Source organism: Nerophis lumbriciformis, linkage group LG08 (assembly GCF_033978685.3).
Source record: "Nerophis lumbriciformis linkage group LG08, RoL_Nlum_v2.1, whole genome shotgun sequence".
In the NCBI taxonomy this organism is placed as follows: Eukaryota; Metazoa; Chordata; class Actinopteri; order Syngnathiformes; family Syngnathidae; genus Nerophis; species Nerophis lumbriciformis.
Window position 1 is genome coordinate 44079196 of NC_084555.2, and position 19132 is coordinate 44098327.

Consider the following 19132-nt stretch of genomic DNA (forward strand, 5'->3'; position numbering starts at 1 on the left):
TGACCGTGGACATTTTATTGAACAATGCTTAAATGTTGAGGTTCTGCGCCAAGTTCTCCGGCATCAAGCAGTAAGAAATAGGAAGCAATAAAAACAAGAACGGGCGTCTCAGCTTCTACTCTGAGCAGCGGCCCGGGTCCATCAGGGTTTGGGTCACGGGGTTCTGACCCTGCATGGTGGCCTCGCAGCTCACCGAGCCGGCCGTTCTCCAGCGGTCGGCCTTGAGGCTCAGGGTGCTGGTCCAGCTGTAGCGGCCGTCGCCGGTGGCCTCGTTCGAGCTGTGTGACACCCCCGAGGTGCTGCTGCTGCCCCCCACCTTCCAGCCCAGGGTCCAGGCCTGAGGCGAGCCTCCGCTGGCCACGCACACCGCCGTGGCACTGCCAGTCTGCAGCTGCTCTTTGGAGGGGGGGAAGATGGTCAGCGTGGGGGGCCGCACCTCACCCGCTAGGAGGGGGCAGGGGGAGGAGAGAGTTAATATGTCACACTTTAAAGCTGTCAATCAACATGACAACACCTCCTGCTAGTGCAAAGATGAGTGAGGAGACTCCGACTGACACATTTATCTTCCAAATAAACTTGAAATAAAACTGTCAGAAAGTTTTGTGTAAATAAATGAGGTGCGTTTAAGTCAAAAATGTCAAAAAAATGTTCCTGTTTGACATTCTGACATTAAAACTGGATTTGTGTTAACATTTTGGACTCTTTGTTTTATAGTTTATTTTAACTACGCAAGGGAGTATTTTACTGTGATTAATCACGAATAATCCAAATTTAAAAGTGAGAATAATCTTATTTAAATAATAATCATTTTGACAGCACCAATAAAAAATCATTTATTAGCATATCCGATTAGAGCAGGGGTGTCAAACTCATTTTAGATTGGGGGCCACATGGAGAAAAATCTACTCCCAAGTGGGCCGGACTGGTAAAACAAAAAAAACAAAAACAAAAAATAAAGACAGCTTCAGATTATTTTCTTTGTTTTAAAATAGAACAAGCACATTCTGGAAATGTACGAATCATAATGTTGTTGCGGGGTTTTTTTACACTTACATGTTGCAGTTAATAGTATTCTCTCTTTATTTGTTGTTATTTATACTTTCTGAATAAATGATGTGATAATGTTCATCAGTCAACTCGTTGGTGTTAGATTTCAATTTATCAAGATGAAAAAATAATATCAAAAATAAAATTACAAGATTTTGTTTATGTAGTTTGATCATTTTCCTCAACTGGTGCACTAACATCATGTGTTTTTTTTTTACATATGTAGCATCATCTCCAAATGTTGCTATTGTGATATCTAGTGGACACATTTAGAACAGCAGTTTCTTTCATTCAACAATTTCAACTCATTTTTATACTTAGCAAACTCATCCCGCGGGCCGGATAAAACCTTACGTTTGACACCCCTGCATTAGATTCATCTTTTTTTAGATTAAAAAGTATTAAAAAAAACGCATCATTTGATTTTTCAGCATGTGGCACTCACTGACTTGCAAACACAAATAAAACATTAATTATTTAATTTTATATTTATTTGATTTATTTTGTCTTATCTTTAAGATTTGTTTGAATATTTTTATACTTTTTTCCTCCTTCCTTTATCTCCCTTCTTTACATAATCCATCTTTCTATTGTTACAAAAGCTATTAGTAGCACACAGAAGGAGAAGAATGGAATAAGCTGGGCTTCTTCCTACTTCTTTTCGCCTGACGTGTTGAAATGTTTGATAATTATGTCAGAAAGAAATCACATGATGACATGAAATAGACAACAATCACATGATAGTCACCATGACAACCAGACTCTCATATTGTTAGCTGCTCCTAGATTGACATCACATTCTAATTCCAAATTCCACACAATAAAATCCAGCTTTTGTCACACAGAGTGAAAAACAAGGACACATCTGGTACTCACAGCCGATGACCAGTTTGGTCCCTTCGCCGAAACTCCACCACAGTGATGCAAGGTTGTGAGGCGCTCGTACAAAAACCTCCTTTGGTTTGAGGGAAGTGAAAGTGGAAGATGATGATGACTGGTCCACTGAACAAAGATCACCAAGCAGAACCAGCGTTTTGTTGTGATACAGTACATTTGAAAATGCATGGATAACAATAATATTCTATTTAAATTGAGCACAGTGTGTTCAAAGTCTGACACAGATATGATAGGAAAAGGGAAAAACTGGAGCACATTTTGGGGATTTTTATGCTCCCCCCAAATCTCTTCATTTTCTTTTCTTTCAGGCAACAAAGCTTATTGACAGTAAATGTCCATAAATGACAATATTGTGTAAGTTAGGATAGGATAGGACTTTATTGTCATTGCACAAGTACAACAAAACTTTTTAGCACAAACCCGTTCAAGATTAGACAAACAAACAGTGTACAGGGTTACAGAACAGGAACGCTGATGGGTCACCACAAGGCGCCCCGTGAAAGATAAGAAAAAGGTAAAACGCTGGGGAAGAAGATGAGTGAAAAAAATACAATCTAGACTGGGCTCCGAAGGGGGCCTAGTCTGGAGTGGGAAAATACCTCAATGCAATGCACACATAAACATGTTACATTTAATCACGACAACTCGCAACAGAGGGCGGGGGAGTTGGGGCCCTGGAGGTCGACTGCTGCTATAAAGCGCTGCCAGCCGTCCATCACCCCGAAGGGGAATCAAGGGGTGGTGAAGGCGTGGGGTGGGGTTGGGTGTGTGTGTGTGTATATGCCCATTGTCTTGGGTGTGTTGATGTAGTGTCCGTAGGCCTGGGGCAGTTCTGCATGCAAGCAAAAGTTCGACTCCAGGTGTCGTTGAGGAGGGAGGGAGGTCAAAAGCGTCCATCATTGAGGAGTCCTCGGGGGGATGTTTTCAGAACAGCCTGCTCCTGTTGTTGCATCAAGGCCATTCGAGGGAGTCAAATCGTAGATTAGGATTTTGTTTTTCCGCGAACAGACATTATAATGGCTTGTCTGCCCTCATATCCAATTTTTCCCTTTCAACCAGCTTTTCCATGATGTCATCCATCTTGCGATTCAGTTCAGAAATCGCCCCAGACTGTGATCCCACAGCCCGGCCCAATCCTTCCATTGGGACGAACAGCCTTTGGGCTCCTTGAGTGGATGCCATCGTCTTACGAATTTGACGATACACCAGAGCAATGCCCAGCCCAATCTGCAGGTGCCCCGCGATCACGGTTCCAAATAGGTAGATGTCTTCCACGTCCTCGATGGAAAGGACTGAGAGGCATATGATTCTCTATTCATCCCAGGAATCTCTCACGTACCCCGCTGCAATGGTTCCATCAGGGCAGCCAGGCTCCCCAGAACCTCTTTTCCTTGTCGAAAAGATGTTGTCAATTGAGTCGAGAGTCCAGCTGATCATTTCCATGTCTAATGTTTAGATTTGGAGGACAGCGCAAAGAAAGAGGCTTCAAAAAAGTGTAGACAGGACAAAACAAAGAAAGAAAGCAGGGAGAAGAAGGGAGCGGAAAAAATTTGACCGCCCTCAACAGAGGCAAGACAGAAAAGCAGTTCACTGATTTAAAGAGTTCAATTCAAACTAAAAGATCAATTAAAGACATACATTAAGTTTTTGCACTTCATTTGTTGAATAGAGCATAAACTAAGAAGGTTAATTTGTGTCTTTATTACAAAAGCATTTATTTGACAATTAATTTATGTAACTATATTATTTTGAAACGTTAGCATGCTAATGTTTTGCTCATTTTGCAACCGTTTACCCCAGTGTCATATAACTTGGTATACAAACGGTAGGATGCTAACACTGGCATGCTAATATAAAATAGGTTAGCATACTTTCAAGATGACGCTAAGTATCAAAAATCATGATATTTAGGTTAAAACATATAAAAATAGCTATAAAACTACCCTAAAAAGTGAGCATGCTAATGTTAGCATTCTTGGCACCATCTTGAAAGTTAGCATAGCATGCTAACGATAGCATGCTAACATTTTAGGGTAGTTTTATAGCTATTTTTATATGTTTTAACCTAAATATCATGATTTTTGATACTTGGCGCCATTTTGGAAGTATGCTAACCTATTTTATATTAGCATGCCAGTGTTAGCATCCTACCGTTTTTGGCTCGCCTCCTTCGCTAATCTTGGGTGTTTGAACCTACAAATCATTATATTTGATACTCGGTGCCATCTTGGAGGTATGCTAACATCTCTTATATTAGCATGCTAACATTAGTCCGAAGTCCAGACACAGTCTCGGTGCAATGCTGTCGGAGGGCCAATATCAATGCATCACTTCTGTATCAGCATATTTATTTTGGCTGGCAGGCGCCCTCTGGTGGGTAGATGTCACAGTTGCAGTCGGATCACTGTTAGGACAACAAATACACACTCAGTATGTTAACATGCACTAAAAAGCTCATTCTTGTCTTCATTTGGTTGAAAATAGTTTGTTTTAAAAAAAAAACATGTGAATACCTTATTTAGGTCAATAATGATTTTCATCAAGCGGTCGAACCAATGGCATGATTAGATCTTTTTGGGGGGCTAAAGATTTCCTAAAATATCCTTAAAACCCCCTATATTGTTTGACATTGTTTTTTTTAAGTTATATTGTTGTTGTCTTCTTTACAAAAAAGTGCCAATAAAATCAAAATAAATCATTATTCACATTATCATTATTCATTTAATGACTTAACTTTAATGAATGACTTATTTACAAAACATGTTCATGTATGGTTCGTAGTACATGAAATATGGAGGAGTTGTGGTGAAAGTGGAGCGTCAGTGAAGGGGTCTGAGGCAGATGTGCAACACAAACATGGACAGGAAGTGGTCCTGGCCACGCCTCCCTCTCACTTTCACAAAGACAGGTGCGCTCGGAGCTCATTTGCATGAGCGCTCCGCTTGGCCGCACCGCCACGTCTTGATAAATCTGGACTCTTTCCACGCACTGGGCTGGAAAAGTGCATCAAGATGTGGCCTGCACCAGTGCTTCTGCTCGTCCAGTCGGCTCTGCTGATTCAAGGTGAGACAAAGACTCTTTTGAGTCGTCCCTAAAGGGAAAGTGTTGATGTAATCATCGCCGTCTCCTTTCAGGATCTTCCGCCCAGGATTCTCAGATCCAGACGGCCAAAATCAAGTATGTCAGTCTTGGTGGGACGGTGACCATCAGCGCCAAATGGAGTTCAAATACTGGTCCTTATCTCAGTTGGTACCAAGTGAAACCTGGACAGGTTCCTAAACTTCTGATCTATGATGCATCACAACTTTTTTCTGGAACACCACCTCGATTCAGTGGCACACGATCTGGCTCTGACTACACTCTGACTATCAGTGGTGTTCAGGCAGAAGATGTCGCTGATTACTACTGTTTTGCCTATTTTGGAGGTGGATTAAAGTATACACAGTGATTGAGAGCTGTACAAAAACCTCCTTTGGTTTGAGGGAAGTGAAAGTGGAAGATGATGATGACTGGTCCACTGAACAAAGATCACCAAGCAGAACCAGCGTCAATCTGAACAAGTTGATTGACTTGTAAGAAAAAGTTGAAATGAGGGAAGAAGAAGTCACACTAACACTCAGGGCCGGCCCGTCACGTAAACACTTCATGCCAAAGTTTTCCAAGCCAAGGACCCCCAAACTGAAATAAAGATGGAGTGAGGACCCCCAACTAACACATCTTGTATAAAATTGGGTTTTATATTAAATTGGTCCTTAAAGTAGCTGAACTTTACCTAAATTAACTCCAGAACACAAAACACATGGATTAATTAATACATTGAACTGATTATTGGCTAGGATAGGCTCCAGCCCCCCGCGACACCTAGAGGGACAAGGGGTAGAAAATGGATATGTGGATGATTATTGCTAATATGTATTTAAATACATTCACATTTGTGAAAATTATAAATGTATACAATTATTTATGAAAAGTATATATTAAAAAAATAGTCTATATTGCCAAAAATGTTACGACCCTCCCAGCCTCCGCGAACCCCTTGGTGAAGACCAATGCTCTTTGTGGTTGTTTAGGGCCACACACGATTGATAAAAAGGAATTATTAACTATAATTTAAACTATGGTTAGAAGTCCCAATCCAGAAATATGAATGTGCTTCAGCATTTGTCCTGTTTTGTTGTGATACTGTCATGTTTGTGTAATCATGTTTTGTTTTAAGTCATGTTTTGTTTAGTTTCTGTCTTTTCACTCCCTTGTCTTGTCACCATAGTTACCCATTAGTTTCACCTGTCATGTCACGCACCTGTTTTGAGTCACGCACCTGTTGTTAATCATGTCTGTGTTATTTAAGCTTTTGATTTTCTGTTGTTCGTCCTGGAGTCATAGCCTTTCTCACCCTGCTATCCTCGCATTTATGCCCCCTGTCACACTCTGTCCATGTCTGCGCACTTCATGTCCATGCCAAGTAAGTTTGTTTATTATTGCCACAGTTAGTGTTTTTTATTGTTCATAGTTTTTTGCCCCCGTGCAAGTCTTTTGTTTTCATTAGTCAAGTTTTGTACCTCCGCCCCTGTGCGCGCTTTTTGTTTGATCCTTTCTTTATAGTTATATTATTAAATATGTATTTACCTTCAAGCCATGTCCGATCCAAATCCTTTTGCATCTTGGGAAAACAAAAACTCCACAGTCCAAGTCTTGACATTATGACTCCAGCTAATCGCTTTCCCGCAAAGAATTTGGTCGAAGAAGGAAGTTGGGAGTCGTTAGGAGCCATGGCGGAGCGAGACCTGACGTGGGGGCCAAATGGGAAGCTTATTCCCATTAGTTCCATTTGGTCCGAGGACGAGGCTGCGTCACCGCAATCCCGGAAGCGCCGCTCCAGACCGAGGACGTCAGGGAAGGCGAGCAGACCGCACGCAGCGCTCCCGCAGGCTCCTCCCACTCCGGGCAGAAGCAGGCTGCTGCCAGCTCCGCAGCTCCAAAATGACGTCACAGACCAGGATTTTTTTTTTCAACTCTTTTTCTTTTGATCACTCACCTCCAGCAAAAGACTCCAATCCCATTACCATGATTCAACACTACCAAAATATGATTTTGAACATCAGGTCTAGTCAGTCACAGCCATCCCAATTTCATGCCCCGCCCCCCAAGACTCATGCCCCGCCCCCCAAGACTCAAGTCCCGCCCCCGTCACAATTTTTTTCTTTTTTTCCGCCCACACAACCCCAGGTGGGGGATAAAGAAAAATGTTGTGGCCAAAATAAAGGGAAAATTTCTGCCCTCCTCCGCCCACCCCTACAGAGAGTTCCAGACCGCAGGGAGCGCGTCTGGTATCCGCCCCTTGAGGGGGGGGCTGGGGTCGGGAGCTGTGTTGGTGGGGTGGCACGGCATCACCATGCCAAGCCACAGCCTCCAGCACGGCCGCCACCACCAGTCTTCCGACCTGTCAAGCCACAGCCTCCAGCACGACCGCCCTCACCAGTCTACCGACCCGCCAAGCCACAGCCTCCAGCACGGCCACCACCACCGGTCTTTCACCATGCCAAGCCGCAACCCCCAGCTAGACCACCTCCACCTGCACCAGTAGCTCCACGACGCCAAGCTCCGGTACCAGCTCCACGACGCCAAGCTCCGGTACCAGCTCCACGACGCCAAGCTCCGGTACCAGCTCCACGACGCCAAGTTCCGGTACCAGATCCACGACGCCAAGTTCCGGTACCAGATCCACGACGCCAAGTTCCGGTACCAGCTCCACGACGCCAAGTTCCGGTACCAGCTCCACGACGCCAAGCTCCGGTACCAGCTCCACGACGCCAAGCTCCGGTACCAGCTCAACAAGTCCAAGACCAAGACCCTCCACGCCAAGACCAAGACCCTCCACGCCAAGACCAAGACCCTCCACGCCAAGACCAAGACACGCCACGCCAAGACCAAGACACGCCACGCCAAGACCAAGACACGCCAAGCCAAGACCAAGACCCGCCAAACCAAGACCAAGACCAAGACTCGCCATGTCAAGACCAAGACTCGCCATGTCAAGACCAAGACTCGCCATGTCAAGACCAAGACTCGCCATGTCAAGACCAAGACTCGCCATGCCAAGACCAAGACTCGCCATGCCAAGACCAAGACTCGCCATGCCAAGACCAAGACTCGCCATGCCAAGACCAAGACTCGCCATGCCAAGACCAAGACTCGCCATGCCAAGACCAAGACTCGCCATGCCAAGACCAAGACTCGCCATGCCAAGACCAAGACTCGCCATGCCAAGACCAAGACTCGCCATGCCAAGACCAAGACACGCCATGCCAAGACCAAGACACGCCATGCCAAGACCAAGACACGCCATGCCAAGACCAAGACACGCCATGCCAAGACCAAGACACGCCATGCCAAGACCAAGACACGCCATGCCAAGACCAAGACACGCCATGCCAAGACCAAGACACGCCATGCCAAGACCAAGACACGCCATGCCAAGACCAAGACACGCCATGCCAAGACCAAGACACGCCATGCCAAGACCAAGACTCGCCATGCCAAGACCAAGACTCGCCATGCCAAGACCAAGACTCGCCATGCCAAGACCAAGACTCGCCATGCCAAGACCAAGACTCGCCATGCCAAGACCAAGACTCACACCAAGACCAAGACCCACGCCGAGCTTCGCCGCTGGACGCGTCACGCCGAGCTTCGCCGCCTGACTTGCCACGCCGAGCTGCCACGCCTGCCAAGTTGACGACGCGCCTGCCTCCTCGTCGGCCACGGATATGGCCGCTACCTGGTCGCCCGCCACGCCAAGTGCGCCCACCTCCCAGTCGGCCACGAATGTGGCCAATCCCTGGGCGCCCGCCTCGCCTGCTGCAGCGGCGTTCCACTCGCCGCCGCCACCTAACTCTGCCCCGGTGGATACGGGGACACGTGGTCTGGCGACCCACCGCCATGTCCCCCTCCCGCCCTCCCATGACTCTTGTTAATTTTTATGGACATCTGGTATCTGTCCTTAAGGGAGGGGCTCTGTCATGTTTGTGTAATCATGTTTTGTTTTAAGTCATGTTTTGTTTAGTTTCTGTCTTTTCACTCCCTTGTCTTGTCACCATAGTTACCCATTAGTTTCACCTGTCATGTCACGCACCTGTTTTGAGTCACGCACCTGTTGTTAATCATGTCTGTGTTATTTAAGCTTTTGATTTTCTGTTGTTCGTCCTGGAGTCATAGCCTTTCTCACCCTGCTATCCTCGCATTTATGCCCCCTGTCACACTCTGTCCATGTCTGCGCACTTCATGTCCATGCCAAGTAAGTTTGTTTATTATTGCCACAGTTAGTGTTTTTTATTGTTCATAGTTTTTTGCCCCCGTGCAAGTCTTTTGTTTTCATTAGTCAAGTTTTGTACCTCCGCCCCTGTGCGCGCTTTTTGTTTGATCCTTTCTTTATAGTTATATTATTAAATATGTATTTACCTTCAAGCCATGTCCTATCCAAATCCTTTTGCATCTTGGGAAAACAAAAACTCCACAGTCCAAGTCTTGACAGATACAGTACATTTGAAAATGCATGGATAACAATAATATTCTATTTGAATTGAGCACAGTGTGTTCAAAGTCTGACACACCTATGATAGGAAAAGGGAAAAACTGGAGCACATTTTGGGGATTTTCCTGCTCCCTCCAAAAAAACTCTTTACTTTCATTACTTTCAGGCACTAAAGATCAATTAAAGACTTAAATTAAGTATTTTGCACTCGATTTGTTGATTAGAGCATGAACTAAGCAGGTTTGTTTGTGACTTTATTATGAAACTTTCCTTTTGACACTAAATTTATGTAACTGAATTTTTTTTGTTTGAATTTTGTGAACTTATTTTTTTTTACCTGACAATTCAATTAAACTTTCATTTCGTTTAATTTCATTATTTATTTTCAATCAACCAATCAATCAATCAATCAATCCATCTATGTTTATTTGTATAACACATTACAACAAGCAAGCGTCTTTTTGTGTCATCCTCGCCACTTTTTGGTCCTAAATGGCTGTCAGAGTGTACCAACTTGTCGGAATACCTCCTCAGACTTCTTCTGTCCAGGTGAGATGCATCATTTATGATCTACAATAAACTTCCAGGGAGCAGGAAGTGTTTTCAAACACTGAATTTTAACAAATTGCATTTTTAAATACACAGATTTGCTCACACATTTTTTTTTTAATGAAAGTCACATCCTAATTTTATGGGGGAAAATCAGTCCACACTTGGTAATAAAGACACAAATGAACCTCCATAGTCAACCAGTCATTGAAATATTTAACCATGTTTCACATTTTGTCAAGGACTGAATTTGTTTGTATGATCTTCAAAATGATGAATAAATGTCACTCTATGTGAAGTGAATCTATGGAATATTCTATTGGGAGCCAGCGTCCTCTGCAGTGGACATTTGCGTGCACTCTATTTCTTTTGTCACAGTTACACATTTTGGGGGGAAAACAAACGTCCACTGCAGAGGACGCTGGCTCTCATGAGGATATGAGTTTCACTTTAGGAATTGAATTACTGACATAAATGACATTTGTCAAAGAAATGATAGTAGAATTATTTTGTCTTTTAATCATTATGCTTTTTTAAAATGTATTTAGCATTAAGTTGAAATTACCTTAACCCCCTTTTGGCTTCTATGACTTTTATTTTTAATATTATAAACATTTTCATAATTTGTAATACATTTTTATCACCATTTTATTTCATTAATTGCTTCATTTTGTTTCTCAATTTAATTTTCATGACCATTTGTTAATACAATTCTAAAAAAAATATAATTCATTAAAATAGTTGTTAGTTTGTTTTTGCAAATTCAAAGTTTTTCTTTATATTTATTATTTTTAATTTACTCATGTTAATTTCTTTAGATATTTTTATGACCATTTTATTTCATTGATAGATTTTTTTTCTCTATTTAATTTTCATGACCATTTGTTAATACAATTCTAAAAAAAATATAATTCATTAAAATAGTTGTTAGTTTGTTTTTGCAAATTCAAAGTTTTTCTTTATATTTATTATTTTTAATTTACTCATATGTTAATTTCTTTAGATATTTTTATGACCATTTTATTTCATTGATAGATTTTTTTTCTCTATTTAATTTTCATGACCATTTGTTAATATAATTCTAAAAAAAAATTGCTTTTTGTTCATTAAAATTGCTGTTAATTTGTTTTTGCAAATCTAAAGTTGTTCTTTAAATTTATTATTTTTAATTTACTCATTTATTAATTTTTGTATACATTTTTATGAGCATTGTCACAGCACTTTGAGATGTGCTTCACAGGTCAAGTCAGTTCCAAATAAAAGCTAAGATGAAATATTATGAATGTAAAAACAAAGTGTAGTTGAATGTGCTTCTAATGGTCATAGTGAGGTGTGAGTGGGTCCATTTGAGGTCCTGAGAGAAAAAGGCGCTGACTCATCATGACCGTGGACATTTTATTGAACAATGCTTAAATGTTGAGGTTCTGCGCCAAGTTCTCCGGCATCAAGCAGTAAGAAACAGGAAGCAATAAAAACAAGAATGGGCGTCTCAGCTTCTACTCTGAGCAGCGGCCCGGGTCCATCAGGGTTTGGGTCACGGGGTTCTGACCCTGCAAGGTGGCCTCGCAGCTCACCGAGCCGGCCGTTCTCCAGCGGTCGGCCTTGAGGCTCAGGGTGCTGGTCCAGCTGTAGCGGCCGTCGCCGGTGGCCTCGTCCGAGCTGTGTGACACCCCCGAGGTGCTGCTGCTGCCCCCCACCTTCCAGCCCAGGGTCCAGGCCTGAGGGGAGCCTCCGCTGGCCACGCACACCGCCGTGGCACTGCCAGTCTGCAGCTGCTCTTTGGAGGGGGGGAAGATGGTCAGCATGGGGGGCCGCACGTCACTCACTAGGAGGGGGGAGGGGGAGGAGAGAGTTAATATGTCACACATTAAAGCTGTCAATCAACATGACAACACCTCCTGCTAGTGCAAAGATGAGTGAGGAGACTCCGACTGACACATTTATCTTCCAAATAAACTTGAAATAAAACTGTCAGAAAGTTTTGTGTAAATAAATGAGGTGCCTTTAAGTCAAAAATGTCAAAAAAATGTTCCTGTTTGACATTCTGACATTAAAACTGCATTTGTGTTGAAATTTTGGACTCTTTTTTTATAGTTTATTTTAACTACGCAAGGGAGTATTTTACTGTGATTAATCACGAATAATCCAAATTTGAAAGTGAGAATAATCTTATTTAAATAATAATCGTTTTGACAGCACTAATAAAAATATAATTTATTAGCATATTGGATTAGAGCAGGGGTGTCAAACTCATTTTAGTCCGGGGGCCACATGGAGAAAAATCTACTCCCAAGTGGGCCGGACTGGTAAAACAAAAAAAAATAAAAATAAATAAAGACAACTTCAGATTATTTTCTTTGTTTTAAAATAGAACAAGCACATTCTGGAAATGTACAAATCCTAATGTTGTTGCGGGGTTTTTTTTACACTTACATGTTGCAGTTAATAGTATTCTATCTTTATTTGTTGTTATTTATACTTTCTGAATAAATGATGTGATAATGTTCATCAACCAACTTGTTGGTGTTAATTTTCAATCTATCAAGATGAAAAAATAATATCAAAAATAAATTTGCAAGATTTTGATTATGTACTTTGATCATTTTCCTCAACTGGTGCACTAACATCATGTGTTTTTTTTTTGGTTTTTTTACATATGTAGCATCATCTACAAATCTTGCTATTGTGACATCTAGTGGACATATTTAGAACAGCAGTTTCTTTCATTCACAAATTTCAGCTTATTTTTATACTTAGCAAACTCATCCCGCGGGCCGGATAAAACCTTACGTTTGACACCCCTGCATTAGATTAATCTTTTTTTAGATTAAAAAGTATAAAAAAAACATCCTTTGATTTTTCAGTATGTGGCACTCGCTGACTAGCAAACACAAATATTCATAAATAATTAACTATTTAATTTTATATTTATTTTAGTTATTTTGTCTTATCTTTAAGATTTATTTGAATATTTTAACACTTTTTTCTCCTTCCTTTATCTCCCTTCTTTACATAATCTATCTTTCTATTGTTACAAAAGCTATTAGTAGCACACAGAAGGAGAAGGATGAAATAAGCTGGGCTTCTTCCTACTTCTTTTCGCCTGACGTGTTGAAATGTTTGATAATTATGTCAGAAAGAAATCACACGATGACATGAAATAGACAACAATCACATGATAGTCACCATGACAACCAGACTCTCATATTGTTAGCTGCTCCTAGATTGACATCACATTCTAATTCCAAATTCCACACAATAAAATCCAGCTTTTGTCACACAGAGTGAAAAACAAGGACACATCTGGTACTCACAGCCGATGACCAGTTTGGTCCCTTCGCCGAAACTCCACCACAGTGATGCAAGGTTGTGAGGCGCTCGTACAAAAACCTCCTTTGGTTTGAGGGAAGTGAAAGTGGAAGATGATGATGACTGGTCCACTGAACAAAGATCACCAAGCAGAACCAGCGTTTTGTTGTGATACAGTACATTTGAAAATGCATGGATAACAATAATATTCTATTTGAATTGAGCACAATGTGTTCAAAGTCTGACACAGATATGATAGGAAAAGGGAAAAACTGGAGCACATTTTGGGGATTTTTCTGCTCCCCCCAAATCTCTCCATTTTCTTTACTTTCAGGCAACAAAGCTGCCGGAATAATTGTATCTAAGTTATCACAAAACTTTGTGTTGCCATGAGTTCCCGGCGAGCAGACAAAAGCTGTCTTTGATCTTACAAAGCAAAAAGCTTGTAAAACTCCACTGTGTAGAATGGGAAGCGACATGAAGGTGTGGGTTTCTTTAATCTAATGTAATCCACAGGAAGATCTTGTCTTGACCCGAGATCTACAAAGCCGAGAGGAAGCAGGACCTGACGCAAGCTCCAGGCATCTTTTCTTTGAACTGTTTTGTGACCAAGGGCGACGGTTGTTTACGACCCCCTCCCCTTAGAAACAGCTGTTGCCATGTAATCAGGGAAAGTCCAAATAAAAGAGGGGGCGTGCAACCTTTCGTCAGAGCGTGGGACGACACTGTACAAGGGTACAGGTCGACGCGTTTCTCCTCGTTGAGCTAAATTGAATCCTGTCTCTGTTTAATTCCTTGCTTCTTTGTCTGTTTAATAGATGTCATCGGTGTTTGAACCTGACAAAAGCTATTGACAGTGTAGCAGCGAACAGCTGTCTCGTCAGCTGATGCACGAGCTCGCAACCGTGGCTGCTTAGCAACCAGCCAAACCCCTTTAATAAAATTATATTTTATCTTAGAGCACATGTCACCTAGGCAACCCCAGGAAATGTATATAATTCGGCCTTATTTCGGCCAGTCGGCTTATATGATCAGAGCCGATCAGTTTACGTTCACGCACAGGTATAACGCGGCGCGCTCCCAAATCATCTGCTGGTGCGCGAGCCCGGTAATTAAACAGCTGTGTCAAATCAAGGAGGACAAAAGACGCCAGCGCAGAGTGGAAAAAGGTTTAGTTCATTACAGATAACTCAGAGTTGTGCCAAAAGTGTACTAAAACCAAAAGCTGAACGGACAGCCGCTAAGATTGCACTTTATTTCTCTTTGTGGGTGTGGCGAACTTGTTGCGCTGGTGAGATGGGGGGTGCGGGGGAGTTGTGTGCATGTAGCGTGCTCAGTCCGGAGGCTAAATACACACGGTGTTTTGTGTAACTGTTGTTTAGTAAGGAAGTGTTGATATTCTTTGCTTAGTTTGATAAATGTTGGAGCAGTTTGCTTCATCAGGAGGGTGAAGTCGCTCAACTTAAAGTGTTGGATTTAACTGTGTTGGATCATTGGCTGCTGGTGAGGGCATAGAAAAAGGGGCATTTTTCTACCAGTAGACAGCGTTTAAGATTGAGTGTTTCACTGCTAAATTAATAATATATTTATATTGGATATGGATTTTAAATATGTATCTAAAATAGGTGGTTAATTGGTTAGGTATTTATGTATTTGCATATTGGGTTTACTGCTGCATTTATCTATTGTGTTTCTGGTGTTTGAATGTATTCTATATGTATCTTGGTGCATTTATATTGAGACAATTTATTTAAAATCTGTGTTAACTTAAAGGGAAAATATTAGTCCATTTTCTTGCACTTGTTTAATAGTTAAGAATTTGATAGCCTAATTTTTAATTGTAAATTATTGGATTGATTATTGATGGATTTTTTACAGCATGTTAATTTTGTGGTGTTTTGTCCTTAAAGGTTTTTCACCTACTAAAGGCTACTATAGACAGCTAAAGACAGCTAAAGAACTAAAGTCTACTAAAGTCTACTAACACTGCTAAAGACTGCTAAAAAGACTAAAGAAGAAAAAAGAAGCTGTTTCTTTGTCGGAAAAACTGTTGCAAACTAAAGGAAAATAAAAGGAAAAAAAGTAACTACGGTCTGGTCTTTTGAGTGAAATCCAGAAGCCACATTCAGCATTGGTACATCCCTTCAAGTGTGGGATAAGCACAGCGAAAAAAGTTAAAACACTTGACAGACAGTAAATGTCCATAAATGACAATATTGTGTAAATTCACTGATTTAAAGAGTTCAATTCAAACTAAAAGATCAATTAAAGGCTTAAATTAAGTTTTTGCACTTCATTTGTTGAATAGAGCATGAACTAAGGAGGCTAATTTGTGTCTTTATTACAAAAGCATTTATTTGACACTGAATTTATGTAACTGAATTTTTTTTGAAACGTTAGCATGCTTACGTTTTGCTCATTTTGCAACCGTTTACCCCAGTGTCATATAACTTGGTGTATGACACATACTTAGTGTTAGCATGCTAACGTTAGCATTCTTGGCACCATCTTGAAAGTTAGCATAGCATGCTAACGATAGCATGCTAACGTTTTAGGGTAGCTTTTTAGCAACTTTTATATGTTTTAACCGAAATATCATGAATTTTGACAATTGGCGCCATCTTGGAAGTATGCTAACAATTGTATATTAGCATGCCAGTGTTAGTATGCTCACGTTTTTGGCTCGCCTCCTTCGCTAATTTTGAGTGTTTGAACCTACAAATCATTATATTTGATACTCGGTGCCATCTTGGAGGTATGCTAACATCTCTTATATTAGCATGCTAACATTAGTCCGAAGTCCAGACACAGTCTCGGTGCAATGCTATCGGAGGCCCGATATCAATGCATCACTTTCTGTATCAGCATTTTTATTTTGGCTGGCAGGCGCCCTCTGGTGGGTAGATGTCACAGTTGCAGCCGGATCACTGTTAGGACAACAAATACACACTCAGTATGTTAACATGCACTAAAAAGCTCATTCTTGTCTTCATGTGGTTGAAAATAGTTTGTTTTAAAAAAAAAAACATGTGAATACCTTATTTAGGTCAATAATGATTTTCATCAAGCGGTCGAACCAATGGCATGATTAGATCTTTTAGGGGGGCTAAAGATTTCCTAAAATATCCTTAAAACCCCCTATATTGTTTGACATTGTTTTTTAAGTTATATTGTTGTTAAAAAAGTGCCAATAAAATCAAAATAAATCATTATTCACATTATCATTATTCATTTAATGACTTAACTTTAATGAATGACTTATTTACAAAACATGTTCATGTATGGTTCGTAGTACATGAAATATGGAGGAGTTGTGGTGAAAGTGGAGCGTCAGTGAAGGGGTCTGAGGCAGATGTGCAACACAAACATGGACAGGAAGTGGTCCTGGCCACGCCTCCCTCTCACTTTCACAAAGACAGGTGCGCTCGGAGCTCATTTGCATGAGCGCTCCGCTTGGCCGCACCGCCACGTCTTGATAAATCTGGACTCTTTCCACGCACTGGGCTGGAAAAGTGCATCAAGATGTGGCCTGCACCAGTGCTTCTGCTCGTCCAGTCGGCTCTGCTGATTCAAGGTGAGACAAAGACTCTTTTGAGTCGTCCCTAAAGGGAAAGTGTTGATGTAATCATCGCCGTCTCCTTTCAGGATCTTCCGCCCAGGATTTGTTGACCCAGACGGACAAAATCAAGTATGTCAGTCTTGGTGGGACGGTGACCATCAGCGCCAAAGGGAGTTCAAATATTGGTGCTGATCTCAGTTGGTACCAAGTGAAACCTGGACAGGTTCCTAAACTTCTGATCTATGCTGCATCAACCCTTTCTTCTGGAACACCACCTCGATTCAGTGGCACACGATCTGGCTCTGACTACACTCTGACTATCACTGGTGTTCAGGCAGAAGATGTCGCTGATTACTACTGTTTTGCCTTTTTTGACGTTGGAAGGTATACACGGTGATTGAGAGCTGTACAAAAACCTCCTTTGGTTTGAGGGAAGTGAAAGTGGAAGATGATGATGACTGGTCCACTGAACAAAGATCACCAAGCAGAACCAGCGTCAATCTGAACAAGTTGATTGACTTGTAAGAAAAAGTTGAAATGAGGGAAGAAGAAGTCACACTAACACTCAGGGCCGGCCCGTCCCGTAAACACTTCATGCCAAAGTTTTCTAAGCCAAGGACCCCCAAACTGAAATAAAGATGGAGTGAGGACCCCCAACTAACACATCTTGTATAAAATTGGGTTTTATATTAAATTGGTCATTAAAGTAGTTGTAGCTCTTACTCCTAAACTTTACGTAAATTAACTCCAGAACACAGAACACATGGATTAATTAATACATTAAACTGATTATTGGCTAGGATAGGCTCCAGCCCCCCGCGACCCCTAGAGGGACAAGGGGTAGAAAATGGATATGTGGATGATTATTGCTAATATGTATTTAAATACATTCACATTTGTGAAAATTATAAATTTATACAATTATTTATGAAAAGTATATATTCAAAAAATAGTCTATATTGCCAAAAATGTTACGACCCTCCCAGCCTCCGCGAACACCTTGGTGAAGACCAATGCTCTTTATGGTTGTTTAGGGCCACACACGATTGATAAAAAGGAATTATTAATTATAATTTAAACTATAGTTTGAAGTCCCAATCCGGAAATATGAATGTGCTTCAGCATTTGTCCTGTTTTGTTGTGATACAGTACATTTGAAAATGCATGGATAACAATAATATTCTATTTGAATTGAGCACAGTGTGTTCAAAGTCTGACACAGATATGATAGGAAAAGGGAAAAACTGGAGCACATTTTGGGGATTTTCCTGCTCCCCCCAAATCTCTTCATTTTCTTTACTTTCAGGCAACAAAGCTTATTGACAGTAATTGTCCATAAATGACAATATTGTGTAAGTTAGGATAGGATAGGACTTTATTGTCATTGCACAAGAACAACAAAACTTTGTTTTCAGCACAAACCCGTTCAAGATTAGGCAAACAAACAGTTTACAGGGTTACAGAACAGGAACGCTGATGGGTCACCACAAGGCGCCCCGTGAAAGATAAGAAAAAGGTAAAACGCTGGGGAAGAAGATGAGTGAAAAAAATACAATCTAGACTGGGCTCCGAAGGGGGCCTAGTCTGGAGTGGGAAAAAACCTCCATGCAATGCACACATAAACATGTTACATATAAATAAATAAATGGGTTATACTTGTATAGCGCTTTTCTACCTTCAAGGTACTCAAAGCGCTTTGACAGTATTACCACATTCACCCATTCACACACACATTCACACACTGATGGCGGGAGCTGCCATGCAAGGCGCTAAGCAGCAGCCATCAGGAGCAAGGGGTGAAGTGTCTTGCCAAAGGACACAACGGACATGACTAGGATGGTAGAAGGTGGGGATTGAACCCCAGTAACCAGCAACACTCCGATTGCTGGCACGGCCACTCTACCAACTTTGCCACGTCGTCCCATATAATCACGACAACTCGCAACAGAGGGCGGGGGAGTTGGGGCCCTGAAGGTCGACTGCTGCTATAAAGCGCTGCCAGCCGTCCATCACCCCGAGGGGAAACAAGCGGTGGTGAAGGTGTGGGGTGGAGTTGGGTGTGTGTGTGTGTATATGCCCATTGTCTTGGGTGTGTTGATGTAGTGTCCTAGGCCTAGGGCAGTTCTGCATGCAAGCAAAAGTTCGACTCCAGGTGTCGTTGAAGAGGGAGGGAGGTCAAAAGCGTCCATCATTGAGGAGTCCTCGGGGGGATGTTTTCAGAACAGCCTGCTCCTGTTGTT

General features: G+C 41.7%; 4 gene segments (V, D, J or C); 2 read left to right on the forward strand and 2 right to left on the reverse strand.

Moving 5' to 3' along the window:
* Window positions 1–4875, reverse strand: LOC133611207 (Ig lambda-3 chain C region-like). The segment is given in 3 exon segments: window positions 1–444; window positions 1924–2049; window positions 4839–4875. Coding segments are annotated over 3 exon segments (492 nt in total).
* Window positions 4876–4955: 80 nt separating this feature from the next.
* On the forward strand, window positions 4956–5392 carry LOC133611208 (Ig kappa chain V region 120-like). The segment is given in 2 exon segments: window positions 4956–5007; window positions 5079–5392. Coding segments are annotated over 2 exon segments (366 nt in total).
* Window positions 5393–11405: 6013 nt separating this feature from the next.
* On the reverse strand, window positions 11406–16775 carry LOC133611209 (Ig lambda-3 chain C region-like). The segment is given in 3 exon segments: window positions 11406–11849; window positions 13339–13464; window positions 16739–16775. Coding segments are annotated over 3 exon segments (492 nt in total).
* An 80-nt stretch (window positions 16776–16855) lies between these two features.
* On the forward strand, window positions 16856–17417 carry LOC133611837 (Ig kappa chain V region 3547-like). The segment is given in 3 exon segments: window positions 16856–16907; window positions 16979–17276; window positions 17324–17417. Coding segments are annotated over 3 exon segments (444 nt in total).
* Window positions 17418–19132: the final 1715 nt, after the last annotated feature.